The sequence below is a fragment of the Pan troglodytes genome, chromosome 10 (genome assembly GCF_028858775.2).
Source record: "Pan troglodytes isolate AG18354 chromosome 10, NHGRI_mPanTro3-v2.0_pri, whole genome shotgun sequence".
In the NCBI taxonomy this organism is placed as follows: Eukaryota; Metazoa; Chordata; class Mammalia; order Primates; family Hominidae; genus Pan; species Pan troglodytes.
The window spans coordinates 118,843,518-118,870,915 of NC_072408.2; the positions used below are offsets into that span (position 1 = coordinate 118,843,518).

The window sequence follows — 27,398 nt, forward strand, 5'->3', positions numbered from 1 at the left end:
GCAGCTGGCTGCCATCAATAGGGCAAACTCAAAATTTTTCTTAACTTCCCCAGACACATTCACACACACAAACACACACACACTTTCTTTCAAAATTTATATCCAATCAAACTGGTTGTCCATGATTGGATCCTGTTATCACTGTTGACTATTTATACACATACATTTTGGATACATACAATGGTTAATTATAGCAGTTAAGTCCCTTACAATGCATTGTATATGTTCTCTTACATGCATTTGTTCATCAAATCTTGTGAATTCTACCCTTTAAAAGTTTGTCAATTCCATCCATACTTCTTCAGCCCTATTATGTCCTACTGCATGACCTTAACCTCTTCCAACTAGACTATTGCCATACCCCATTAATTGGCTTTAGTCCCGTCTTCTCAATTCCAATCCATTTCCTTCATTCCTGAGTAATGTTGTTTTTGTTTTGAGACAGTCTTCTCTGTTGCCCAGACTGGAGTGCAGTGGCAGCAATCAGGGCTGACTGCAGCCTCGACCCCTCAGGTCCAAGTGATCCTGCTGCCTCAGCCTCCCAAGTACCTGGGACCACAGGCATGCACTACCACACATGGCTAATTTTTCTACTTATTGTAGAGACGAGGTTTCATTACGTTGCCCAGGCTGACCTGGGTGCTGTTTCTACACACAAATCTAACCTCACTCTCCTAGTTAAAACTTCTGGTGACTCCAAACCCTTTAGCTTGGTGAGACCCTTTCGAATCCGCCCCATGGAAGCTCAGTAATAATCAATCAAAATAAAAAAGAGCGGCAGCAGCTGCTGCGCCAGTTCGCCTTTACACAGATTCATCTCAACCAGTTCCCCAACATGCCTGTGCATAATTTTCCCATTGTTAGAAATGCCCTGTTTCTCTTTGCCTCATGCACGCCCCCTCTTATTTCAAGGTCCCGCTCAAAAGTCACCTCCTGTCTACAACTTCCTCTGATGCTCCTGAGCAGGGATGGCTGAATCTCTGTCTCTTTACAATAAGAAAATACGGTCTTTTTTTTTTCTTTTTTGAGACTGAGTCTCGCTCTGTCACCTAGGCTGAAGTGCAATGGCGAAATCTCGGCTCACCCCAACTTCCGCCTCCTGGGTTCATGCAATTCTCCTGCCTCAGCCTCTTGAGTAGCTGGGATTACAGGCACGCGCCACCACACTCGCCTGATTTTTGTATTTTTAGTAGAGACGGGGTTTCACCATGTTGGCCAGGCTGGTCTCGAACTCCTGACCTCAGGTAATCCACCTGCCTCGGCCTCCCAAAGTGCTGGGATTACAGACGTGAGTCAACGCGCCCAGCCGGAATAATATTTTACAGCAATTACACTGCACTGTTTAGATCATTATTCCTATGCCGCCTCCTGCCCCAACAAAGTGCGTGCCTTCAGCACAGAACGGTCTTGTTTCTGCTTATTCCGTAGCCCCGCAGGCGAAGCCAGAGTCTGGCACAAGCCAGGGACCGAGTGACTACCTGCGGAACAGAATGATTAGAATTGCGTCTGGGGTTCCTGGAGGGTGGGCCTTGGCTGGGCGGATCCCAGGAGCCTGGCGTCTCCCAGGGGAGGCGCTCACCTCAGATCAGGCCTAAGAGGGCCCTGCCTGCCACACTGACCGCCAAGCCTGGCCAAGAAGCTCAGGGAAGCCGCGGAGCCACTGCCCGCCTGGGTCAGGGCGGTGACGGAGCCTGACTGAGAATAACGGCTGAACTTGACTAACAGACTGACCGAGGGTTGGAGCGGGTCCCAACCAACTGCCTGACGGCCCAAAGGCAGGAAGAAACGATGGTAGGCCTTGTCATCTTCGAAGGAGAGGAAGGACAGCAAACGAATTGCTATAGCGTCCCCATGCGCACTTGGCGCTTCTCCTCAAGCGGAGCAGGAACGGAACTGGGCGGACCCGCCGGGAGACTCGGCGAGTGCGCGCGCGCAGGAGCCCATTTTCCCGCCCGCAACGTGGCCCCGCCCTTTTACCCAGGCCCTACGCGAGCTTCGCCGAGTACGCGTGCGCAGCAGCTTCCCCGCCCTCGCCCCGCCCCTCACGTGGCCCCACCCTCTCACCCTAGACAGATGGGAGCCTCCTGGGGTGTCCACGTGAGCGCGCGTGAGTCCGCCCCCCCCCAGTCACGTGACCGCTGACTCGGGGCGTTCTCCACTACCGCTTACCTACCTCCCTCTGCCGGAACCCGGCGATATGGCTGCAGCTGTGCCCCGCGCCGCGTCTCTCTCCCCGCTGCTTCCCCTTCTCCTGGGCTTCCTGCTCCTCTCCGCTCCGCATGGCGGCAGCGGCCTGCACACCAAGGGCGCCCTTCCCCTGGATACGGTCACTTTCTACAAGGTAACCGGGGCGGGGGACGTCGCGCGCAGGTGCCGCCGGGGCGCCCGGAAGAGCGCGCGCCCGTGGGGAGACGCTGGATTCCGGGAGCTGACGGGAGGTGGTCTGTAGCAACGGTCCCAGAGCTTCCCGGCGTCCTACAGGCCTAGTGGACTCTGAGCGGAGGAATGTTATGACCACCGGGCATGCACGCTTCAGGGCCCCGGCGCACCCTTGCTTTTGCAGCATTTATACTTGCATCCTCCCTTGCAAAGATGCAGCCGAGGGAACTGGGTGCCCCTTCCCTTCACCTGTGGGGAGAGGGCGGTGCCTGGCGAGATCCAACCCTCGAGTCCCAAGTGGGAGAACCGGAGGGCGGTGCGAGGTCGACGCCACCGGGCTCCCGGCTGTGGAAGCTGGGAGGGGTTGGCGGGGGGAAATGCAGGCGCGTTAGCCTGCGTGTCCGCGCCCCTCTTCCCAGGGTTGGATTGCAGCCTGCTTTGCAGTGTGCAAACAATGATCAGATATCATACATCTTGAATAGTGCAAGCGTGAAGAATAAGCTTCAGTTCAGCCACCCTGTAAAGCAGGGGTCCCCAACCACCAGGCCCGTCGGTGGCCTGTTAGAAACCGGGCCGCACAGCAGGAGGTGAGCGGCAGGCGAGCGAGCACTACAGCCTGAGCTCCACCTCCTGTTACATCAGCTGCGGCATTACATTCTCATAGGAGCACGACCTTTATTGTGAACTACGCATGTGAGGGATCCAGGTTGTGTGCTTCTTATCAGAATCTAATGCCTGATGATCTGAGGCGAAACAGGTTCATGTCGAAACCACCCAGCCCCCCCCCACTCCCCACCCCCGTGGAAAAGTTGTCTTCCATGAAACCAGTCCTTGGTGCCAAAAAGGTTGGGGATAGCTGTTGTAGGAAACATCTTGGGGTTGGCAACAAAATCAGTAAAATTGGGTCAAGGCATGGAAGAATTTGCCACTACCTCCGCCTTTCCCCCCTTCCATTTTTGCAGAATTAGGGATCCTGGCCTGGGTAAATGGACGGTTGGAAATGGTGGCTGAATGCAACACCGCAGTCCCAGTCCCCTCCTCTTGCACCTGTCTTCACCCACGAGCAGCTTTTAACTTCCTCTAGGAAATGGGCAAGCTTAGTGTTGCGAGAGAGCCAGTCATTTCATTTTCAGGTTTTGTACTCATTGTGGGGAAGTGAAACCAAGAAGTAGTTGTCTCCAGTGGTTGAAGTCTCCTATTTTCAAGCGTTCCCTGTCGTGGATTTGGCACTTGCAGCTCATTCAAGGCAAAGTTTCAAGAATTTTAAAGTGTAGGCCGGGCTTAGTGGCTCACGCCTGTAATCCCAGCACTTTGGGAGGCCGAGGCGGGTAGATCACCTGAGGTCAGGAGTTTAAGACCAGCCTGACCAACAAGGTGAAACCCCGTCCCTACTAAAAATACAAAAATTAGCTGGGCGTGGTGGCGGACACCTGTAGTCCCTGCTCCTCAGGAGGCTTAGACAGGAGAATTGCTTGAACCCAGGAGGCGGAGGTTGCGGTGAGCCAAGATCACGCCACTGCACTCCAGCCTGGGTGACAGAGCAAATACTCCGTCTCAAAAAAAAAAAAAAAAAAAAAAAGTGTGGGCTGGGTGCGGTGGCTCATGCTTGTAATCCCGGCACTTTGGGAGGCTGAGGCGGGTAGATCACCTGAGGTCAGGAGTTGGAGACCAGCCTGGCCAACATGGTGAAACCCTGTCTCTACTAAAAATACAAAAATTAGCTGGGCGTGGTGGCGGGTGCCTGTAATCCCAGCTACTCGGGAGGCTGAGGCAGGAGAATTGCTTGAACCTGGGAGGTGGAGGTTGCAGTAAGCCGTCATCATGCCATGACACTCCAGCCTGGGCAACAAGAGCAAAACTCTGTCTCAAAAAAAAAAAAAAAAAAAAAAAAAGGTGTAGGTGTGGCTGATTGGTTGTCAGGCATGCTCAGACACACCCTACAGCACCCTATGCTTTGGGGGCCTTTACTGGCAAAATGACACCCCTACCCCACCCTGCTCCATGGGAATCAGATAATATCACAGAACAAGTGTGACCCAAAGGGAAACTTTGCGCCATAAAGCTAACAGTGTTTTCTACTATTACCACCCTAGTCTAGGTCAACATTACAATAGCCTCTTCTCTGGTCTCCCTGCTTCCACTCTTGAGACTCCACACAGTAGCCTAAGTTCTATATGACCTGACTCCTGGCTTCCCTCTCATCTCCCAACCATTCTCCTCCTGTCTTTTGAATATTCCTTGCTCTTTACTGCCTTAGGATATGTTGCACTAGTTGTTCCTTGTGACTGGAATATTCTCTGCCCAAACTTTGAAAGGCTAGTTAGTTACTTCTCATCATTCGGGCTTAGGTTAAGTGTTTCCTCCTTAAAGTTCTTCCTTGATTTATCTTCCCCCCAGTCTAAAGTGCCAGTCACATTAATCTGTTTTATTTCTCCATACAGCACTCATCACTGATTTTTTAAAAATCTATTTTGCCATCTTTCTCTCTCACTGGAATATTATGTGCTCATGAAGAAGCTCCTTGTCTATTTTGTTCCTGATCGTCTGCGCTGCATAACAGATTACCTGTCTCATAGAAGGTGCACAATAACTATTTTGTTGTGTGAATGAACAAACGTTTTCTCCAGTCTCTTCAAATCTTCTCTTCCATCACCACTGAACCAAAAGGAAATGTACTGGTGTTCTGTCTGGCAGCCTTGTTCCATGCTTTGCCTTTCAGTGATTTCCAGTATCTTTTTTGTTGTTGTTTCTTTCCCTTCACCATCACTAGAATGTTAGCTTCATGAGCTAAGAGATGCCATTTTGTTCCCTGCTGTGTTCACTTAGTATGGTGCCTGGCACATGATAGGCCTTTAGTAACTTTTTACTCAATGAACGAATGAATGAATAATGAACTTATCTATACTTTAAAGAAGTGAGTTGCCTGATTATAGGTAATGGTAGAGCTGATTCCCACTAGCCCATTGGACACCAAGGGCTGGTAGGAAGTAGATGAGGAAAATAGACTTCTAAAGCTATCATTAAGAGATAACAGACCACTTCGGGAGGCCGAGGCGGGTGGATCACAAGTTCAGGAGATCGAGGTCATCCTGGCTAACACGGTGAAACCCTGTCTCTACTAAAAATACAAAAAAATTAGCCGGACATGGTGGCGGGCACCTGTAGTCCCAGCTACTTGGGAGGCTGAGGCAGGAGAATGGCGTGAACACGGGAGGCGGAGCTGCAGAGAGCTGAGATGGCACCACTGCACTCCAGCCCGGGCAACAGAGGGAGACTCTGCCTAAAAAAAAAAAAATAAATAACAGACTAAGATAACAAGAGAAAATTCTTTATGCAAATGTTTGCCATTCAAAACCATTCTGCCTTACCCTTGAAACTAAGAATGGTGAAAGTAGAAGGTGGAGATCTCTGAATTCTATTTTAATGTTAGACCACTGTATAATTATTAATATTATTCCATAATACAAGTGCAGGCCCTTGAAAGTAGGTATCCCGTTTTGCTTTTTAAACATTCTCCCCTTCCCCAACATGTAGCATCTGCTACAAAGCCTGTCAGAGTATTGTTCATTCATCAGATATTTTCAGAACATCTGCCACATTCCAGGCACTGTTGGGCACTAGGGATACAGCAGAAAACAGGTCAGACAAGGTCCTTATTCTCATAAATGTATTCTAGTGGAAAGGATGGAAAACAAGCAAATAAGGATTTCAGAGAGTGAGTAATGCACTGAAGAAAATACAGCAGGGTAATGATAGCAGGGTATGATGAAAATGAAGCCATATTAGATGGTCTGATTGGAGGAGTCCCCAGTAGCAGGGGACATTTGAACTGAGCCTTGAATGATAAAGAAATAACCATGAAAAGAACTGGGGAAAGGACATTCCAGCCAGCAGAGAGCAAATGAAAAAGCTCTTGAGTGGGAATAAGTTTCATGTGCTGAAGTGAAATAAGGCCAGTTGGGCCAGAGGGATGTGATCTCATTTGTATTTTAAGTCTTTCCTGCTTTTAGGCCCCCAGAGCTCAGGCTTTTTGGCATTTAAAGATGACTTGTTCTGTTGTCTTCTCCTCCCTCCTTTGTGTCCCTAAACAGTGTTAAATATTTTTAAAAACCAAGAGGACATCAGTACACTGTAAAGGACAAAGACTAACAAGAACATTGTATCTTTTTTTTTTCTTTTTTTTTTTTTTTTTGAGATGGAGTTTCATTCTTTTCGCCCAGGCTGGAGTGCAGTGGCGCGATCTCGGCTCACTGCAACCTCCGCCTCCCAGGTTCAAGCAATTCTCCTGCCTCAGCCTCCCGAGTAGATGGGATTACAGGCGCCCACCACAACGCCCAGCTAATTTTTGTATTTTTAGTAGAGATAGGGTTTCACCACGTTGGCCAGGCTGGTCTTCAACTCCTGACCTCAGGTGATCCACCCATCTCAGCCTCCCAGAGTGCTGGGATTACAGGCATGAACCACTGTGCCCAGCCCAGAACATTGTATCTTTGCCTTCAGCCAGAATTATGTCAGCTTGACATAATTTTTTTTTCTTTTTAGAGAGAGAGAGAGAGAGATGGGGTCTCACTCTGTTACACAGGTTGGATTGCAGTGGTGCAATCATAGCTCACTGTAACTTCTAACTCCTAGGCACAAGTGATTTTCCACCTCAGCCTTCTGAGTAGTTTAGCTGGGAATACAGGTGTGTGCCACCATGACTAGCTAATTTTTTTTTTTTTAAGCCAGCTATGTTGCCCAGGCTGGTCTTGAACTTCTAGCCTCACGTGATCCTCCCACTTCAGCCCCGCAAAGTGTTGAGATTACAGGTGTGAGCCACCATGCTCAGCCTTGACATGATTATTTACAGTGATTGCCTGTGATGAAAAAACTTGATAGGGATCACTTAGATTAGGAAAACAAAAAGTTGATGGAAGTGAGGAAGGCAGTGTTACCCTAAGGTGGCTTGTTAGATAAAACTTGTGCATTGGGAGAAACCATCAAAAGAAGTCCTTGGCTTCTTCAGTAAGTTAAATGTAGACTTAGCATATGACCGCCACAGTTCCACTTGTATATATACCCAAAAGAGTGGAATACAGGTGTTCAAACAAAACGTGTTATGTGAATGTTCATAGCAGCACTATTGACAGTAGCCAAAAGGTGGAAACAACCCAAACATTCAGCTGATGAGTGAATAAACAAAAATGTGGTCTATCGTACAGTGTAATATTTATTTGGCCATAAAAAGTAACAGTGTACCAATACATGGTACAACATGGACAAACCTTGAAAACATGCTAAGTGAAAAAAGCCAGACACAAAAGGGCACATATTGTACATTTCCATCAGAATAGACAAATCTATAGAGACAGAAAATAGATTAGTGGTTGCTGGGGCTGGGAGGAGGAAGACTGGGGAGTGACTGCGTAATGAGTATAGGGTTTCCTTTTGGGATGATGAAAATGTTCTGGCACTAGATAGTAACCTCTATGGTTGCACATTCTTAATGCACTGAATCATGCAGAATGTACACTTTTAAATGGTTACAATGGCAAATATTATGTGAATTTTACTGCAATTAAAAGTCTTGGCCCTGACAGTTTAAAACCCAGAGATCTAGCCAGAGGGAAGTGTAGTCTAGGGAGAAGACATTGTCCCAAGCCTGGCCTCTCACTAGCTTATCTGCCCTGAAATTGCTGGGTTCAAACTCTGGCCTATCTAGCCAAAGCGTCCTCCATGATGCCAACTCCTTTGTAGGTAGTTTTGTTTATTTTTGTCAGATTTCTTGTTCAGGGTTTACTGAGAAAGGCCTCCTGGGATGATGAGCATGACAGGGGCTGATGTAGTATGCAGAGGGTCTCCTTCACCTAACTGAAAGGAACCCTGAAGGAGAAGGCCTTAGTATGTCTGCAGCCTTGTTTATTCTGGACAGGGTTGTGTATATCTTTGATTAGTGTGAACAGGTACTAATGGGGTGCCATGCATGTTGCTGGCACTCACTAAATTGTTAAATGAGTCAGTGGGTGAATGAATAAATATTAGTTTGTGAGAGCTTGCCTCCCTTGTGGGCTTGTTTCCACTCTATTTCTTAAACAGGGGCCCCTTGGGAAGGGGAGTTAGCCCCAAAAGTCCCTGGAACACCCACTTGCTCAGCTCTATACGCCCTCAGGTCATTCCCAAAAGCAAGTTCGTCTTGGTGAAGTTCGACACCCAGTACCCCTACGGTGAGAAGCAGGATGAGTTCAAGCGTCTTGCTGAAAACTCGGCTTCCAGCGATGATCTCTTGGTGGCAGAGGTGGGGATCTCAGGTATGGACAAGTCCAGGACGGCTGGGGGGGGCAGAGAGGGAGGAAGCTAGAAATCGTTTCCCTACTTGGAACAGGAATACCCAGCATCTTTCCTTCTGAGCCACTCTCAAGGATTGTAAGTAAACAGGTTCATGGCCTCTAAAGGAATCTGCTGCCCACAGTAGGCTTAACCTGAGCAGATTCTGGGACCATGGAATCTCAGCTCAGCTGTACAGGTGCCTGAAGGGAAGGGAACCCCTCTTCCTTCACATTCCACCCCTCTCTGACATTAAACTGTGAGAACTTTGAGCTCTCCTTGCAGGGAACACTGGGCAGAGGGGGTGCTATGTCCCCTAGGGGACAGCATAGTCAGTTCTTCTGTCTTCATTTCAGTTTCTGTACCAAAACTGTTGGGTTTTGGCGTTAGCTCAAATGCACTGATGCCACCACTAATCCAAGGGCACCTCTCAACCACAGCGACAGCTTTAATAGTCACCAGCATTTAGTGGCTGACAGGGTAAAGATCTGCACCCCCATTGCATTTTAAATCTTCACTTGAACTCTGCCTGAGAAGCAATATGTATTATCTCCATGTTATACTTCAGGAAAAAAAAAACTGAAGCTCAAAGATTAAAGGACTGTGGGTGATAGAGTGGCTCATCCAGAGCTCCACCTAAGTGTTTAGTCCCAGGCAGGGGCTTACTTATTTCACTTCCCTCCCAGCTTGGATGCCTCCATTCCATAGTAAGCTGGGAACTTAGTAGAGCGTCTGGTCCTGGGTAGAGATAGCTGGCACACCTCTCCAGGACAGTCAGTCAGATTTGACTCAACTTCAGGTAACTCCCTTGGTGCTTTTATTAGAATAATAATAATAGTTAATATTTATCAGATGTTTACTGTGTGCCAGGCCACTGTGCTGAGTGTTTTACATGTGTTTCATCTTTGCAAGAGCTCTGTGAAGGAAGTCCCATGTGGTACTATTACCTCCACTTTTTCAAATGAAGAAATGGATGCTTAGAGTAACTTGCTCAAGATTGTGGAATTGTTAAGTGGCAGAACTAGGTTTGGAACCCTAGGCATCCAGTACTACCACTACTAGTAGTTGGTCTTAGCCGTTTCTCGGTAAAGTGTAAGAAACCAGTTGTCACAGCATCAGTCCTTGGGGCTGCTACTGCTCGTTAGGAAGGATGTTGCAGATACTAACAGCAGCTACCACATATTAAGCATATAACCCTACCAAGTATCACGCACATATTCCCTCATCCAGTCCTCCCAACAGCCCCCATGTGGCAGGGACTGTGTTCCTTCCCTACCACATGCTCCCCTTTCTCACCCAGCTCCAGCCAGACTGGTCTTTGTAATCCTGAAATTTCCTGAGCTTAGCCCTGCCTCAGAGCTTTTGCACTTGCAGTCCTTTCTGCCTGAGACACTCTTCCCAAATCTTCACGTAGCTTGCTCCAGGACATTCAGGTCCTTTAGCTGATGTCACCTTCACAGGGAGGCCTGCCATGACCACCTGAAGTGGGCTTTCTTACCCACTTTGTCACATCGCGCTGTTTTGTTTTCCCTGTGGCATTCATCACCTGTGTTTATGTGTTTGTTATGTCTCTTCTCTCCCTTAGAAGAATATGAGCTTAATAGTCTTTTTTTTTTTTTTTTTTTTTTTTTTTTTTTTTTTTGAGACAAAGTCTCACTCTGTTGCCCAAGCTGGAATGCGGTGGTGGGATCTCGGATCACTGCAACCTCCACCTCCTGGGTTCAAGCGATTCTTCTGCCTCAGCCTCTCGAGTAGCTGGGACTACAGGCACGCGCCACCATGCCCTGCTAATTTTTTTGTATTTTTAGCAGAGACGGCGGTTTCACTATGTTGGCCAGGCTGGTCTTGAACTCCTGACCTCGTGATCTGCCCGCCTCGGCCTCCCAAAGTGCTGGGATTACAGGCATGAGCCACCGCACCCGGCCGAGCTTAATACTCTTAATCACAGCCAGACCCCCAGCACCTAGAACAGCATCTGACACATAGTGGGCATATAATAAATATTCAGAAGAATCTCCATTTTTTCAGATGAAGAACAGTTCAGAGAGTTTAAATGATTTGCCTAGTGCTGCATGGCTAGGAAGTGGCAGAGGAGGAATTCAAACACAGGTCTGTATGGTTGCTCCTCACTTTGAACCATGACACGGCCAAGAAAATTCTTCTTTCCCTCAGTTCAGCTAGGTCCCATAGCAATTTTCTGCCCTGAGTTCCTTATGGTCTTGCTTTTTGTGTCTGGTTTCTGCTCACAGATTATGGTGACAAGCTGAACATGGAGCTGAGTGAGAAATACAAGCTGGACAAAGAGAGCTACCCAGTCTTCTACCTCTTCCGGGATGGGGACTTTGAGAACCCAGTCCCATACACTGGGGCAGTTAAGGTTGGAGCCATCCAGCGCTGGCTGAAGGGGCAAGGGGTCTACCTAGGTATGCCTGGTTGCCTGCCTGTATACGACGCCCTGGCCGGGGAGTTCATCAGGGCCTCTGGTGTGGAGGCCCGCCAGGCCCTCTTGAAGCAGGGGCAAGATAACCTCTCAAGTGTGAAGGAGACTCAGAAGAAGTGGGCCGAGCAATACCTGAAGATCATGGGGAAGATCTTAGACCAAGGGGAGGACTTCCCAGCATCAGAGATGACACGGATCGCCAGGCTGATTGAGAAGAACAAGATGAGTGACGGGAAGAAGGAGGAGCTCCAGAAGAGCTTAAACATCCTGACTGCCTTCCAGAAGAAGGGGGCCGAGAAAGAGGAGCTGTAAAAAGGCTGTCTGTGATTTTCCAGGGTTTGGTGGGGGTAGGGAGGGGAGAGTTAACCTGCTGGCTGTGAGTCCCTTGTGGAATATAAGGGGGTAGTGGGAAAAGTGGTACTAACCCACGATTCTGAGCCGTGAGTATGCCTGGACATTGATGCTGACATGACCATGCTTGGGATGTCTCTAGCTGGTCTGGGGATAGCTGGAGCACTTACTCAGGTGGCTGGTGAAATGACACCTCAGAAGGAATGAGTGCTATAGAGAGGAGAGAGGAGTGTACTGCCCAGGTCTTTGACAGGTGTAATTCTCATTCAATTAAAGTTTCAGTGTTTTGGTTAAGTGGACCTGAAGCCATTCTGTTGTCTTTTCAAATTATACTTTCGTCTATGACCTGCTTTCCTCTTTGAATCTAAGCTGGTATAGACTCCACTTTCCCAGGGTAACAAACTATCCTCATAACACTGTGGAAACTGGCATACCTTTGTTATTTTCCAGTGATATTCAGACTGACATGGATTGACTGTCAATGGTAAAGTTTGTCTATTTTCCAGTCCTTAAAACTCAATAGCAGTATTGATGAATATATTGAACCAACATTGATGGACCATGGTGTAATTATTTTCCATGCTTTGTGAGGTACACATAGCAAATTCTTAGTTTTACTGATATATTCTGTGACTTGGATTTACACAGCTAAATGATATAGTCCGATTTGAAAATTAAAAAATATTTTCCATCTAAATCACTATCACTAAATAAATACTAACTTCTAGAAAGCAGAATAAAGAGCACTTGTGCCAACATTCACATCTTTTCTTCAGACTCAGAAGCAGTTATCTGCAAAAGTGAGCTTCATGACAGCTCTACTTTCATATTTAACCATTTGAAAATGTCATGAGACCACAGCTCCTGAAATATATCTAATTGCACCCACACAAAGAATGGAGTTGGCAAATAAGACCTTGAATTATTTTCCTCCATTTTATCCAGGTTGGTATATATTTAGGTCCTGGAAACAAAAAATAGAGGAAATTCCATATGTTGAATTGGATGGGACAAAAAATTGTGGTAGCTTAGGCTAACAATTCAAACCAAGTAGGTAAAAAGTGTTTAAACCTAAACATCCACCTGCTGACAGCTTATGTACTCTACATATAATGAAAGAATATAATATTTACTATAATAATTTCTACATTTTTACTTCAGTTCTCACTGAAACTTCTGGAAGATCTTTTTGGATACTTCTAACTGGTAAATTTGCTTTGGCTGTTCTAGTGTGTTCCGTGTAAACGGGATCACTTCCAAAGAGCAAAGTATTCACTGTTTTATGGAAATTAGAATGAGACAACAAATGGCAGGTAGGGAAAGGACTTTAATATTAAATGCATCCAGAGTCCCTGAATGAAGACTAATCTTGATTTTCAATTGTAAGAAGCAGGAAGGTGACAGTACCTCCATGGGCACGGCACTGGATGGGTTCTGGCTGGATATGGTTATTTACAACCCCAGGGCCTTGAGTTGAAGAAACCTGAGCTATTGGGCGGAACTACATTATCATATGTCAGAGGCCCTTTGTTACCCAATAGTTGTTTTCATTAAAGGTGAGCCCTCTTTCTAGAGTCTTAAGTGATTTGCATATGTCACATAAAATACAGTCTTCCCTGACCCAAGTCAAATGGATTCCTTTACCTCTTAGAATTTACTAATATTGTGGCTCAAGTGCTGCTATTCAGATTCTAATGAAGACTATGGACTGGATTCCCAGAATCAATCAAATATTTATAGTTATTTTTTTAAGAGATGGGCATCTTGCTTTGTTGCGCAGGCTAGACTTGAATTCCTGGGCTAAAGCGATCCTCCCGCCTCAGCCTCCTGAGTAGCTGGGGAGTACAGGTGCATGCCGCTGCACCTTGTTAAGTATTTCAATTTTAAGGGAATTTCCTGATAACCTGAAGCAAAGCAGACACTGGATCCAACATGAATTGTGTTTAAGGAACTTGCAAGTTATCTCAAATGGTGCGAAGGGTAATTTACAAATAGTTCTTGGTAATTGGCACCACAAAAAATGTTGGAGTTGGAATATATTAGCAGAGATTATACATAGGGAACTAATCTGGGAATATGAACACGGCCAACAAGACTTAAGAAGGTGAGGGAGATGGTGAGGGGGATCTGGATTTTAGCTCATTTCCTCAATGCTTAAGGGAGTTTGAATCGTTTGCAGGAGAGTTCGATAATTTTAATATTAAACAGTAGTCTTACCTGCAACAACTACTTTTCTCATTTGTAAAATAGTCCAGTATCTGGGCGGGTGCGGTGGCTCATGCCTGTGATCCCACACTTTGGGAGGCCAAGGCGGGCATATCACTTGAGGTCAGGAGTTTGAGACCAGCCTGGCCAACATGGTGAAACCCCGTCTCTACTAAAAATACAAAAATTAGCCGGCCGTGGTGGCAGATGCCTGTAATCCCAGCTACTCAGGAGGCTGAGGCAGGAGAATCACTGGAACTCGGGAGGCGGAGGTTGCAGTGAGCCAGGATCGCGCCATTGCACTCCAGCCTGGGGGACAAGAGTGAGACTATCTCAAAAAAAAAAAAAGTATCTGAGGCCTAAATTAACTGGGCTATATGGAAGCTGGAGGTTGCAGAAAAGCTCTGCACTCCTGAAGCATAAACTGCCTTAGGAACCCCACAAATAATTTGTATAAGCATTTGGTTCATGGTAGCTTACCCTCCAGTCATACTGTAAAATACATGTCTGCACCAAGACAGGAACAGCATCTAAAAAAACAGGGCACATAAAAAAGCATAAACCTGAGCCCATCTCTCGAGAAAATTAAGAATGGCAGTGAGGTATATCCAAGTACCTATCTTTTGCTAAAGAAAAACCTTGGGAGGCCGAGGTGGGCAGATCACGAGGTCAGGAGTTCGAGACCATCCTGGCCAACATGGTGAAACCCCGTCTCTACTAAAAATACAAAAATTAGCTGGGTGTGGTGCCACACGCCTGTAATCCCAGCTACTCGGGAGGCTGAGGCAGGAGAATAAGTTGAACCCAGGAGGCGGAGACTGGTGAACCAAGATCGTGCCACTGCACTCCAGCCTGGCGACAGAGCGAGACTCCGTCTCAAAAAAAATAAAAGAAAAACCTTGGGATGGAGTTAATTCATAACTGAAGAAACAGGCAAAAACTGACTCTTTGGGGCTCATACAAGACAATATCACAGGACAGAAAGTAAAAAAGAGAAAAAGTTCCTACTTCCACTGTGTTGTCAATGTACCTGAATAAGTTCCGAATCCCAGCTTGTGGGTTCGAGTACCCTTGGATAAATCATGTCATCAGCCTGCCTGAAATCCTCTGGTAACTTCCCACTAAATTTAGAATAAAATCTCATTCCTTCCCCGGACTACAAAGTCCTGATGGCTCTCATCCCTACTCAACTTTCTATCTCAATCCTACCCCTTTCATTAAGTCCCAGCCACTTGAACATTTTTTCACTTCCTGGAACCGGCTCAGCAGTTTCCTGCCTTGGGGCATTTGCATGTGTGTTACTTTTTTCCTGACAGTTCATCATTCAGATCAGAGGTCACCACTTAGGAGGTCCTCCTGTGACCCATTCTGAAGTGACCCTCTAGACACACTCAATTCACATACTGTGATTTACATTATTAAGCAGGATGTAATTACAAACTAATATTTTTATTGCCTCTTCCCCACCTCACAGCCACTAACTAGGATATATGTTACTCACTTACTAACTAGGACACAGGGTCTCACCAGAGCCTAAAGTGGAATCTGCTATATGCTAATTTAAGTGTTCAATACATATATGTTGAATTAATAACTGCAAGTATAGAAGGTACTAACTTTTGAGTCAAAAGGACTAGCTGACTTCAAATAAAAATTCTAAATTCTCAAATATTAAAAATATGTTGGGATATAGCCCTAAATTCACAACTGAGATGAATTACACCATTCAGAAGGTTGTGGCTTCTAAGAATCTGAACAAAAAGGAACCAGGCAGAAATGCCAACTTAAAATGAAAATGTTTATGTAAATTAACCCATCCAGTTTAAAGTAGATTTGCTATGCTTCACTTACTTAAGGAAGAATATATACTTCCCATATTAATAAATCACATCAAATAAGTAGGAAGTTTCAATAACAAGCCTGTAGATACATTGAAACCCCTTTTTATATTAAAAGTTAAAATGAAAGACAAATCCAGATTGAACATAGTGATTGCAAAATATAATGCAATTTTCAACAATTAAAATTATGAAAATATACAAAATTGATGGGCAACACAACTAGGCATTTGTACATTTTCCATTATGTGGAGAACACTACAAGTTTCTCTACCTTTTATCTACATCAGATAAATGATTTAAACCAAATGTTTGCTTTGGAGAGTCTTAACTTAGGATCTCAGTAGTATAAAAAGCAATAATTTTTCAGTCTGTAAACAGTAGTCGTGATTTTTCTCCTTTCCTTTTTTAAATATCAGTTTACCACACAAAAACAAACAAAACAAAAAAACCCATACAAATCAAAAACAGCAGCAGCAGCAATGGGTTATTTGGGAATTCTCTTCAAATACCAATGGCATACGATTGCTGGGAGAGGGTGCTTTTTACTCATGTAAGAATATATATATATATATATATTTTTAACTGTACACAATTTATAGTGCATGAGGGTTTCCAAAAGAACAGATTGATAAGAGATATTGGCCATTTCTGCATAATTTCATTCTTTATACAATTATCTCAAAATGTGAAAGCTGGATCTAATTGAAATGCTACATTTAGTAGGAAAATCAGCAAATAACAAAGGAAGCATAACCTCAACATAACATTTGTCATTAAAGCCAGTATCTTTAGGCAAGAGACTGGTTAGGAAGACCACTAGAGTCACACACTGTCCCTGAGGACCAAGGCCAGCCCACTGAACATACATATGCTAGATTGATCATGGTCAGTCGATAGACTTTTTCAAAGAGCATTTCTACAGTACAGTACTTTTTTGGATATTCAGAGAGACATCATTTCAAGAACACACGCCATACACATGTACCCCACCCTCCCCAGCAGACACACGCAAAGTTCCATCTTAAACAGGCCATAGTTTTATGAAAGAATATGTTGTCATTACATGAAATTCAGAATTAACCACAATTTTCCATTCATCTTGTTCAAGACAGTTCTTTCTTTTGGGATAGGGTATATGACCAGCTGTTGCTACTCATATCAAAAATAAATTTTTGAAATTAGTTGATGGACTAGGATTTCCAACAAGCCTTATTTTGAACAGGTAATGTAGTAATTGTTTAAAATTTCCTTGGAAGTTTAAGCACTGTATCAAATTATGAATCTAAGAAAGTCAAAATGAAGGGACAAAATGCAATTACTTTGCGTACACAGATATTCCCAGCTCTCTTGGTTGCTTTTAAAAGAAAAAAGTACCACATTTCACTGGAGCAGTGCAGGTTGGAAAGCACCTTTAAGGTCTTCAAGACCAATCCTCCATTGGATGCTTAATTTCCTCATCAAATTCATTTCTTTGCTCTTACAGAATTAAACTTGAACTATATTTAGGTAACAGACCAAAAACAGAAGCAGGGATTTAAACAGAAAAATATTATCAAAGAAACTGCATAAATTGTAGGACATTTTCAAGAGCAATTTTTACCTCTTCTATCAGACCAACCACTGATAGAAGAAGCTAGAGTCTTGGGGACATCCAGGTGAACAAAGTAAACACCATCCTGTTATAATTCTCTAAGTTTGAAGAAAGTAGTCCAAACCTCAAACCCACTGAATAACATTTCTTTTGCCAGCCTAAAACTTAAAGCCTAAGGCTAAATCCATAATATTACATTCCTTCCTTCCCAAACCCCCCACTTAAAACATTAAAGTATTAAATCTTAATTTTCAAGTCATATATATGTGTGTGTGTGTGTATATATATATATATATACGACTCACAAAACCAATGCAATAAGTATCATACTTGCCTGCATAAATTATGTGCACCTCTCTTCTTTGAAACAGTCATTTCTATCTTTCCCAAATGTATGAAAGACAGAAAGCTAGTCCTCAGCGGGCTTAATAAGTGGTCTGCACTGCTTTCCCCTCTAAACAGCTATAAATTAACAGAGCCTTCCTTGCCTTCTTACCTGAGATTTTTAACTCTCACAGAAGCTAGGATGGGGATGTCTTAACTATCAGACAAAAACTAGCCAAAAACTAAGTGCCTGTGGTCATCCAAGTGGTGCCCTTCTATTACGGGTGCATATGCCAGATCTCATCTAAGGTCCTTTGTGTACCTGCCTTGGGTTCTGTGGGAGCCAAGTAGCTGAGAAATCCTCAAAACAAACTTACTGCTGTGAAAAGGGGGTCTGTTCCCAGGCATGGTCTCCCCTCCACTTCTTGTGGCTCAAGGACCAGACCAAAAACTCTCAATGTTATTTATAATGGAAGGGCTATTCAGTTGCTATGAGGTTGATGCTTTATGCTTAATTTCTATTGCTGTTTTTATAGACCCCCCGCTCCCCTGAAAAGATGTTTCTGGTGATGGGAAGAAGAAAAGTAGGGTTCTCTTGTTGCTGCCATATGCATATGAACATGTATAAAAAGTGGTCAAACCCAGATGAGGGTCCCGCTTCTGGTTTATATACAATAATTTAATCAGTTGTATATATTTAACACATAAAAAAATTCACGATCAAAGTCCTTCATGCATTTTATGAGGAAGTTCTGGATTAAAATCATGGTCAAGCAGATGTTGCTTTTGCCTGGGAAGATGGTGTCATATTCTGTTGCAGAGTCATCAGTGCCCGTGATAGATACTTCCTTAAATTTTTAGTTTCTTTGTGGTCTCAAGTCTTTTTTTCAGCAGCTCCCCCATTTCCAGAAGTGAGTGCAGATAACTGCTCTGCACCTTCCCTTGCACAGTCTTTGAAAATTTTCTCTCTTCCTATAAAGGAGGAGACAAGAATAATTAGTCTTGTTTAAAAACCATCCCCCCAGATTCTAGTTCTCAGATAAAAGTTAAAGCTGCCATTACCTTTGGTCTCATTGCAAGCTCCATCAGAACACAGTGGGTCATTTTCAATTGCATAAAATGCAAAGAAGGCAAAAGGTCATCACGAATGGGTATTTTTCCATGTGATTCTTCATGGAAACCCTATTGCTTTAGCATCATTACTCTTTCAAGTACCCTTTGTTGTAAGTTATATAAGGTAGAAAAACTGGGCCAGGCACGGTGGCTCACGCCTGTAATTCCAACACTTTGGGATGCCCAGGCAGGTGGATCACTTGAGCCCAGGAGTTTGAAACCAGCCTGGTCAACATGGTGAAACCCCATCTCTACTAAAAATACAAAACTTAGCCAGGCCTGGTGTCACACACCTGTAATCCCAGCTACTTGGGAAGCTGAGGCACGAGAATTGCTTGAACTCGAGAGGTAGAGGTAGTAGTGAGCTGAGATCGTGCCACCACACACCAGCCTGGGTGACAGAGTAAAGCTGTCTCAAAAAAAAAAAAAAAAAAAAAAAAAAAAAAAAGAAGAAAAACTGAGATTTCTGATCACTACTTTTTAATCAATAAAAACAGAAAATTATGACTAGTTTGGACATAAAATCCCTACTATTTTGTTATAACCTGTGCAAAGTGGAAATTTTGAGATTTCTGATTGTTTTCATCAGAAAAAAGTAGAAATTTATTACTAATTTGTACATCATCATAGCCACTTTTAATAATGGCCTCAACTTTACCAACTCCATCATTTCCAGTTACAATATTAACAAGTCTCCTCCATATTGACAAAGCCCCTGAGTTCAAGAGACCAACTATATATTCTTCAATATGAGTTATTATTTGCTGGCAAATGTTTGCTGTAGTAGAGATCACAAAAAACAAAAGGGAAGGGGTGAGTTCTCACAGAGAAAGGAGGTTGGCTGAAGACTGATTAGGTTTACATGAAGTTGACTGCTGCAGAGCCCAGAACTGTAGAAGAAACAGGGAACATACTTTCTGACCCAACAATACTAGTACTTCAGACCTAATTTTCCTTAGAAATACAAATGTGCATAGAAAGGTGTGCACAAATACATTTCACTTGGTAACATATGTAAAAGCAAATATAAAGAAACAACCTAAAATGTCCAACAGCAGTGGTGCATTTATATTCTGCAGCTGTTTAATGAACAAGGTTGATCCACAGGCATTAGCTTGAACAGATCTCTTGAATATAAAACTGAATTTAAAAAAATTTTTTTTTTTTTTTTTTTTTTTTTTAAAAGAGGCAGGACTCACTAAGTTACCCAGGCTGGTCTTGAACTCCTGAGCTCAAATAATCCTCCAGCCTTGGGCCTCCCAAAGTGCTGAGATTACAGCCATGAGCCACTACACCTGGCCGAATTTACATTTTTTAAAGTACAAAATAATACAATAATACTGGATATTTTCTCTATGAATATAAATACACACAAAAAGGTCCTAACACACAGCCAGTTTCACTGGGATACCCCATAGGAAGGAAGAAAGGGAATCAGGACTAGAGGTCACAGTCCAGAGGCCTTATTCACAGTGTTTCAAATTTAGAAAGGGAGGAAAGAAAGCAGAGGAGCCTAATGGAAACTGAATTGAAGAGATTTTTACCTTTAAAAGACAATTAGCCAAAACTATATGCATCAGGTATTTGGTACTGCTCAGTAACTATATGAAACATGACTTTAACAATATAAGGCCGATTATTGCTTTGTTTAATCATTGCCATAATCCTATGAAGTAGGCATTATTATCATTTCCATTTACAGATAAAGAGATTGAAGCCTAGAGAGGTTAGGTAACTTTCCCAAGGTCAAAAGACAAGAACAGAAGCTAGGGCTTAAAAAATCCAGAGAGTATGGCCAAGTTAAGGATAACCTCTAGAACTCTGAAAACAAGAACTCTTGCTCATCATTCCAGGATGCAGACAGATCTTTTAACATAAACAACCACTTGATAGTCACAACAGGGCTATTGTGCCTATCACCTTCATATCTAACAGTACTTCCCGTATACCATAAGCTCTGGCCCTGCCAACTGTGTCACACTGCGCCACAGAATTCACTTTCCTGCCCCTGTGCTTTTATCTGTGCCTCCTTCTGCTTGGGATCCTTTTCCTACATTTCTTTCTACCTGGTGAAAACCAATTAATCTTCCTCAAATGTCCCCACTCTTCATTAAAGAAAGCAGACATGTTCATTTTGAAAGGAGGTACTTTTTCACTCACTGGGTTCAATATGAACATGTCTGCTTTTTTTTTTCTTGCTTTTTTTTTTTTTTTTTTTGAGACGGAGTCTCATTCTGTCACCCAGGCTGGAGTGCAGTGGCGTGATCTCGGCTCACTGCAAGCTCTGCCTCTGGGGTTCACAACATTCCCCTGCCTCAGCCTCCCGAGTAGCTGGGACTAGAGGCGCCCACTACCACGCCCGGCTAATTTTTTTGTATTTTTTTAGTAGAGACAGGGTTTCACCGTGTTAGCCAGGATGGTCTCCATCTCCTGACTTCGTGATCTGCCTGCCTCCGCCTCCCAAAGTGCTGGGATTACAGGCGTGAGCCACTGTGCCCAGCCCATGTCTGCTTTTTTTAATCAATCTTTGGTAATGTGAACTGCTCTGAGCCCTTTCCCACAGTAAGCACTCTGTTCAAAGTCTAACGTTTTTAAGCTTTACAAAAGAGGGGCTTACAATCTCTTAAGGCTGGTGTGCTAAGGAAAATTCTATTCATTCCCTTCCCTATGAAGGTCTGGGGCTATGATGATGGCTGCCCTCAGGTTACTGGATAAATTCCCTCATCAGCAGTTTAGCTCAGCAGTTTAGCTCAGACAAACTCCCGGAGGGAAGCATTTTCTTAAGATCAGTTTCATCACTGGAGCAACAGGCTAGAAACAGACGACTCCACCACTGTCCTTCTGGCCCCTACCAAAATCCTAAACCTACTCCAGGCCGGTGAATTAACATTTACAAAAAAGAATCGTCATTTTAAGGGCAAAGGCTTTATAAGGATTTTGCTAACTAATAGAATTTGAAAAGACCTAAAATAATATCAGAAGACATTTGATGGTGGTACCTTTGATTCCATACTTGGTTTCATTCCCTTTTTGGTTGGCTTGCTCTAGCCTAATTATTACTGACATAATTACTTCTCATGTCCAGCATTTCTCCTTTCTCAGGTGATAACTGGGTGGCAAGGAAGACAGCTAACTCAGCAGCAGGTAAATTCTATTCAAGAAGATTGTCCCTGGATTTCAAAATATGGCTGGTTCCATGTTGCTCAAAATGCTGGCATTAGTTTTCATAGTAAAAGAACAACCCCAAAAATGTATAGAAAGGAGGACGTATGGGGAGAAATGAAGAGGGGAAAAAACCTACCACCAACAACACAACAAGAAACTACTGCCAAGCACCTTCTAGTCACAAGTTTTATAAAGAGGAAATGACAAATTGAACTTTAACTTGTCCTTGTGATAAAGATGAGAGAGAGAGACAGAGTGTTTGTGTGTGTGTAGAAAACATTGCCGATTGCCTACAATCTCTTACCGGTGAGAGAGAAGTGTCTTCTAAAATAAGTTCTTCAAGTTTAAGTGCAATTAGATGTGTTTCAAGCCCTTTAATATGATCCACAACATTGGAAATTAAAGTCTGAAGCCCAGTAACATAGTCTTGGAAACTGGTAAAGACAGGTGGCTGGGAAAAAGATTAAAAAAGAGTTGAAACATTATCAAACATATTACCCATATCTACATCACAAAAGCTACTGAAAGATGTGAGGGAATTTAAATAGTGGCATTTCAAACCAGTGGTTTCAAGTGAATGAATGGTACTAAAATAACCAGCTAGACATTTGGAGATACAAAATAACACAGTAATATTAAAATAAATTTCAGATAAATACTTAAATAAAAAAAAATCCATCAAAGCACTGGAAGAAAATTAGGTAACAACTTCTGCAATCATGACACTGACAGCTGAAAAACCCTTTCTAAACACCACACAAAGCTAAAAACCATTAAAGATTATCCTTGTTTTTAAAAATATTACTACATTGACAAAAAAAAAAATCACTCAACTTAAAAGACAAATAACAAACTGAAAAAAAAAAACTGCATCACCTATGACAGGGGATTAGTAACATTATTATGTTAAGAACCCAGTAGCTCAACACATATAAATAGGAAAAATATTACTACCACAATAAGAAACTTGGACAAAGAATAGAAGATATATCAAAGAAATCCAAGAAACATGTGATACAACTAAAAAACCTAGCCAATCAATTAATAAAGCTAGCTTTTCACTCAAGAAGTATTCTTGGACAGTTCAATATCAATAAAATTTTAAAAATCAGTATTAGAAAAAGGAGATACCAATATTCACCTACCAGATGGTTAAAGATACATACTCAACACTGTTGGGGATGAGTACAAATGTATATATGCATATACATTTATTAACTGTATAAATGTATATATACAGTTAATTTCAGATCTAAGAGCTATCCTAAAGAAACTATATTATAGGCCAGGTGTGGTGGCTCACGCCTGTAATGCCAGCACTTTGGGAGGCTGAGGCGGGTGGATCACTTGAGGTCAGGAGTTCAAGACCAGACTGGCCAACATGGTAAAACCCCATCTCTACTAAAAATACGGCCAGGTGCAGTGGCTCACGCCTGTAATCCCAGCACTTTGGGAGGCTGAGGCAGGCGGATCACTTGAGGTCAGGAGTTCAAGACCAGCCTGGCCAACATGGTGAAATCCCATCTCTACTAAAAATACAAAAATTAGCCGTGCATGGTGGCAGGCGCCTGTAATCCCAGCTACTCCGGAGGCTGAGGCAGGAGAATTGTTTGAACCTGGGAGGCGTAAGTTGCAGTGAGCCGATACCGCGCCACTGGACTCCAGCCTGGGTAACAGAGCGAGACTCCGTCTCAAAAACAACAACAACAACAACAACAACAACAAAATTAGCTGGGCATGGTGGCACACGCCTGTAGTCCCAGCTACTCGGAAGCCTGAGGGAGAAGAATCGCTTGAACTCAGGAGGCGGCGGCTGCAGTGAGCTGAGATCCGCCACCACTGCACTCCAGCCTGGGCGACAGTGAGACTCTGTCTCAAAAAAAAAAAAAAAAAGAAAAGAAAAGAAATTATATTATAAATGTATCTTTGTGAATCTGTCTGTATCAATAGCAGCATATTTATAATATTCAAAAATTAGAACCAACAATTCATCAATATAATTATAGCATATTAATATAACAGTATAATATATAACCATTAAAAGTAATGAGATATATCTATATTTACTGACATGAAAAAATGTCCAAGATACCCTGTTATATGAAAACAAAAAGGCAAGTTACAGAACCTTCTGGATAGCAGGTTTGTTTACCATGAAAATTTTCCCAGTGGTTACTACTGACTGGTAAGTATATGAATGATCTTCACTTTATTCACACCTTTATGGGTTACTCTGATATCAGAAAAACCATTCTCATTTTTAGAAACCAGAAAGACAACAAAAAACACTACAAAAGACAATTCCCAAAAAGCTATCTGACATGTTCTAGGGCTGAAAGCTTTCATTAGAAGGAGAGCAACAAAGCCAATCTGACCTATACTTTCAAACTTTGCCCTCCTTTTTTTTTTCCTTTTTGTTCTTTTCCTTTTTGTCTTGCTATGTTGCCCAGCCTGGTCTTGAACTCCTGGGCTCAAGCTGTTCTCTCACCTCTGCCTCCTTAAGTGCTGGGATTACAAGCATGAACGACCAGTGCCCAGCCTCGAACTTTGTACTCTTGATCAGTTAAATCATCTTTGTCTCTGTTCTTGTTCTTGTTTAATTCTCCTGAATTGAGTGAAGGAGAGAAGCACCCTCATTCATATCTAAATACCCTTTGTTTGTGAATGAATAGTAACACTCAGCAGAGCATCCAATCTAAAGAACTCCTGTATTTAACTGAATTGTTCAGAAAGTCAATTTACAACTGAAACATCAACTTTCTTTTTTTTTTTTTTTTTTTTGAGACAGGGTCTTGCTTTGTCATCCAGCCTTGTACAGTGGTGCGATCACCCCTCATAGCAGCCTCAATTTCCCAGGCTCTGGTGATCCTCCTGCTTCAGCCTCCTGAGTAGCTAAGACTGACTACGGGCATGTGCCACCATGCCCAACTAATTTTAAAAAATTTTTTTGTTAAGACAGGGTCTCATTATGCTGCCCAGATTGGTCTCAAAACTCCCGGGCTCAAGCAATCTCCCCACCTTGGCCTCCCCAAATGCTGGGATTATAGGTGTGAACCGCAGCACCCAGCCAACATTTTCAAATGATAATGATTATTATAATGCTATAGCGAACAAAAGACCCCCATTGATAGTAACAGCATAAACTCAAACCTTAATAAAACAGCACATCATGAGCTGTAATGAGCACTAAATTATTTTCCTGTGAAATGGAAAAAAATTATGTTACTGTTTTTCACATTCAAAAATTAAATCAATAAAGATGGGGAGAGCCCTAAAACTGAATACAAATGGAAATAAACTTTATATGATATTAATAAAAAGTAATCTCAGTTTTTAATTCCAGTTTACAGAGTATCTTAACTGTCTATACTCACTGGAACGTATTCTAAGGACAAAAAGAATTGCAAAACATTTGAACTTTAATGAGTTTGTTATTGGAACTAGTAGTGGAACTGACGTATGAATCCCCAAAACTATTTAGTATTTACTGTGAAACAACAAATAAATATATTGATGATATTTGGATGCAGGGTTCTCACTCTGAGAAAAGGAAGCTACAAAAAGGGAATGAGGGAAAGAGTGGAAAGAACTCTTGAAACTGAGAGTATCACTAAAATGCTGGCTTGAAAGTATCACTAAAAATTCTTTATGTAGGCCAGGCATGGTGACTCATGCCTGTAATCCCAGCACTTTGAGAGGCCGAGGCAGGTGGATCACCTGAGGTCAGGAGTTAGAGACCAGCCTGGGCAACATGGCAAAACCTCATCTCTACTAAAAATACAAAAATTAACTGGGAGAGCGGCATCTGCCTGTAATCCCACCTACTCAGGAGGCCGAGGGAGGAGAATCGCTTGAAACTGGAAAGTGGAGGTTGTAGTGATTGCGCCACTGCACTCCAGCCTGGGCAACAGAGCAAGACTCCATCTCAAAAAAAAAAAAAAAGTACGTAAAACCGTGTGTGTGCGTGTGTGTGTGTGCGCGCGCGCGCGTGTGCATAAAAACGCTGTCTAGGTCTCGTCATAGAAATAAACTAGAAGCAGTGAACCCCAATAGCAATGAGCACACTAACACCTAGATCTTGGTTTTGAAATTCATTCCCCAGAAAGGAACCAGTGCTCTTGAAAAAATGTCTGATTTCAGTTCAGTGAAAAAATACCAAGTATGTGGAGCATTTACGCTGTTCCAGAAAGCGCCCTAAAACTGATGAGGACATGTTAAAGGACAGAAACCAGCTTAAAGGAGCTAGCCAAATTTGGCATAATTTGGGCTTCCAAATGAAAATTATGATAATGGCTTATAATAAAGTGAACTTTTTAAAAAAGAGTCCATGGTGATACTCAGATAGTGACATTTTAAAAAATACATATATATATATATATTCAAATTGGAATATATTCAAATATGTATGAATGGGTTGGGACATCTCTTATTTTACAAAATAATAGCAGCTGATAAATGATAAAAGACAGAATTTTTAAAAATCATCATTTGGGACACGTCAATGTAATAACTAATTCAGGCGCTGAACTAACAATGAATGCTAAAACCAGTGGGTGAAGGGCCATTGGGAAATAGGATATTCATAGACTCAAGCATTATCCTATAGCTTACTTATTACAGAGGGGAAAAGGCACCTTTATAAAGAAATCTGGTAGATATGTCCTTAATCATATATGAAATCTGAAATCACCAATAATGGGACACAACAACATTAATCACATTAGTGTCCCATTATTGGTGATTTCAGATTTCATTATTTAATAATGGGACACAACAATATTAGTGACTCCTGATTTAACTCACTAAAAAGGACAACATGTCTATATTTAACTTCAATATAAGCAATCAGCTTACATTTAGCAATCAGCTAAATCCAGATTGTGGGACATTCTACCAAAAAGCAAGCTAGTGTCTTCAACAATAAAAACAAAGTAAAAGGTTAAGGAAGCGTTCTAGATTAAAGAAGGGTAAACACACATGACAACTAAAGGTCATGTCAGATCCCTGATGGCATTCTAGTATTTTGAAAAAGGTATAAAAGACATAATTGAGATAAGTGGAAAACTTTGAATACTGATTTTTTTTTCCTGAGACGGAGTCTTGCTCTGTCATCCAGACTGGAGTGCAGTGGTGCTATCTTGGCTCACTGCAACCTCTGCCTCTCGGGTTCAAGCAATTCTCATACCTCAGTCTCCCAAGTAGCTGGGATTACAGGTGCTCACCACCATGCCCGACTAATTTTTGTATTTTTAGTAGAGATGGGGTTTCACCATGTTGGTCAGGCTGATCTTGAACTCCTGACCTCAAGTGATCTGCCTGTCTTGGCCTCCCAAAGTGCTGGGATTACAGGTGTGAGCCACCACATCCGGCCTGAATATGGACTTTATTAGATAATATCATTGTATCAATGCTAAATTTCTTGAGTTTGAAATTTTCTTGAGTATTATGGTTTTGCAGAGACCTGTCCTTGTTCTATCCTGATGTGTTACATGTCACAAGTCTGTACTTTCCTTTTACATGGTTCAACAAATGAGAGATAAAACAAATGAGATAAATGGTTAAAAATTGATAATCCAGGTAAAGATCTTTATGGGTGTCATATTAATCTTTCAATTTTTCTGTAGGTGTATAATTTAATTTTTTTTTAAGTTAGGGGAGAAAAACAATGCATATGCAGGGATGTCCA

General features: G+C 42.7%; 3 protein-coding genes across 12 annotated transcripts in view; 1 reads left to right on the forward strand and 2 right to left on the reverse strand.

The window, feature by feature from the left end:
• The window catches only part of TMEM116 (transmembrane protein 116), a 192,515-nt gene extending 190,538 nt beyond the window's left edge, over positions 1 to 1,977 (reverse strand). Inside the window, exon 1 of one of the 3 annotated variants that reach the window (XM_063785006.1) lies at positions 1,732 to 1,977. The gene's annotated coding sequence lies outside the window, so the exon portion shown is untranslated. The remainder of the gene's footprint in view (positions 1 to 1,731) is intronic. The other 2 variants (XM_063785010.1, XM_063785009.1) reach the window with 2 other exon arrangements.
• ERP29 (endoplasmic reticulum protein 29) lies at positions 1,938 to 11,772 on the forward strand. Of its 2 annotated transcripts, XM_001139225.5 has the most exons (3): positions 1,938 to 2,341; positions 8,528 to 8,666; positions 10,932 to 11,772. In XM_001139225.5, exons 1-3 carry the CDS (start codon positions 2,198 to 2,200, stop codon positions 11,432 to 11,434), a joined length of 786 nt encoding a protein of 261 aa, XP_001139225.2. In that variant the 5' UTR covers positions 1,938 to 2,197; the 3' UTR covers positions 11,435 to 11,772. The 2 variants fall into 2 exon arrangements, with proteins under 2 accessions (XP_001139225.2, XP_003313997.1); XM_003313949.5 differs by lacking the exon at positions 8,528 to 8,666 and having other exon boundaries at positions 2,111 to 2,341.
• Positions 11,773 to 15,605: 3,833 nt separating this feature from the next.
• Positions 15,606 to 27,398, reverse strand: part of NAA25 (N-alpha-acetyltransferase 25, NatB auxiliary subunit) — an 82,577-nt gene continuing 70,784 nt past the window's right edge. For all 7 annotated transcript variants that reach the window (XM_509384.8, XM_063784982.1, XM_063784984.1 and 4 more), the window contains 2 exons: positions 22,017 to 22,163; positions 15,606 to 18,406 (listed from right to left, as the gene is read on the reverse strand). In XM_509384.8, the coding sequence (XP_509384.2) occupies positions 18,284 to 18,406; positions 22,017 to 22,163 (270 nt within the window). In that variant the 3' untranslated portion in view covers positions 15,606 to 18,283. The remainder of the gene's footprint in view (positions 18,407 to 22,016; positions 22,164 to 27,398) is intronic.

Coding starts and splice junctions, on each gene's coding strand:
- ERP29 (XM_001139225.5), top strand. CDS start 2,198: ATGGCTGCAGCTGTGCCCCGCGCCGCGTCTCTCTCCCCGCTGCTTCCC. Junction 2,342..8,527: donor ATACGGTCACTTTCTACAAG/GTAACCGGGGCG, acceptor ATACGCCCTCAG/GTCATTCCCAAAAGCAAGTT. Junction 8,667..10,931: donor GGCAGAGGTGGGGATCTCAG/GTATGGACAAGT, acceptor TTCTGCTCACAG/ATTATGGTGACAAGCTGAAC.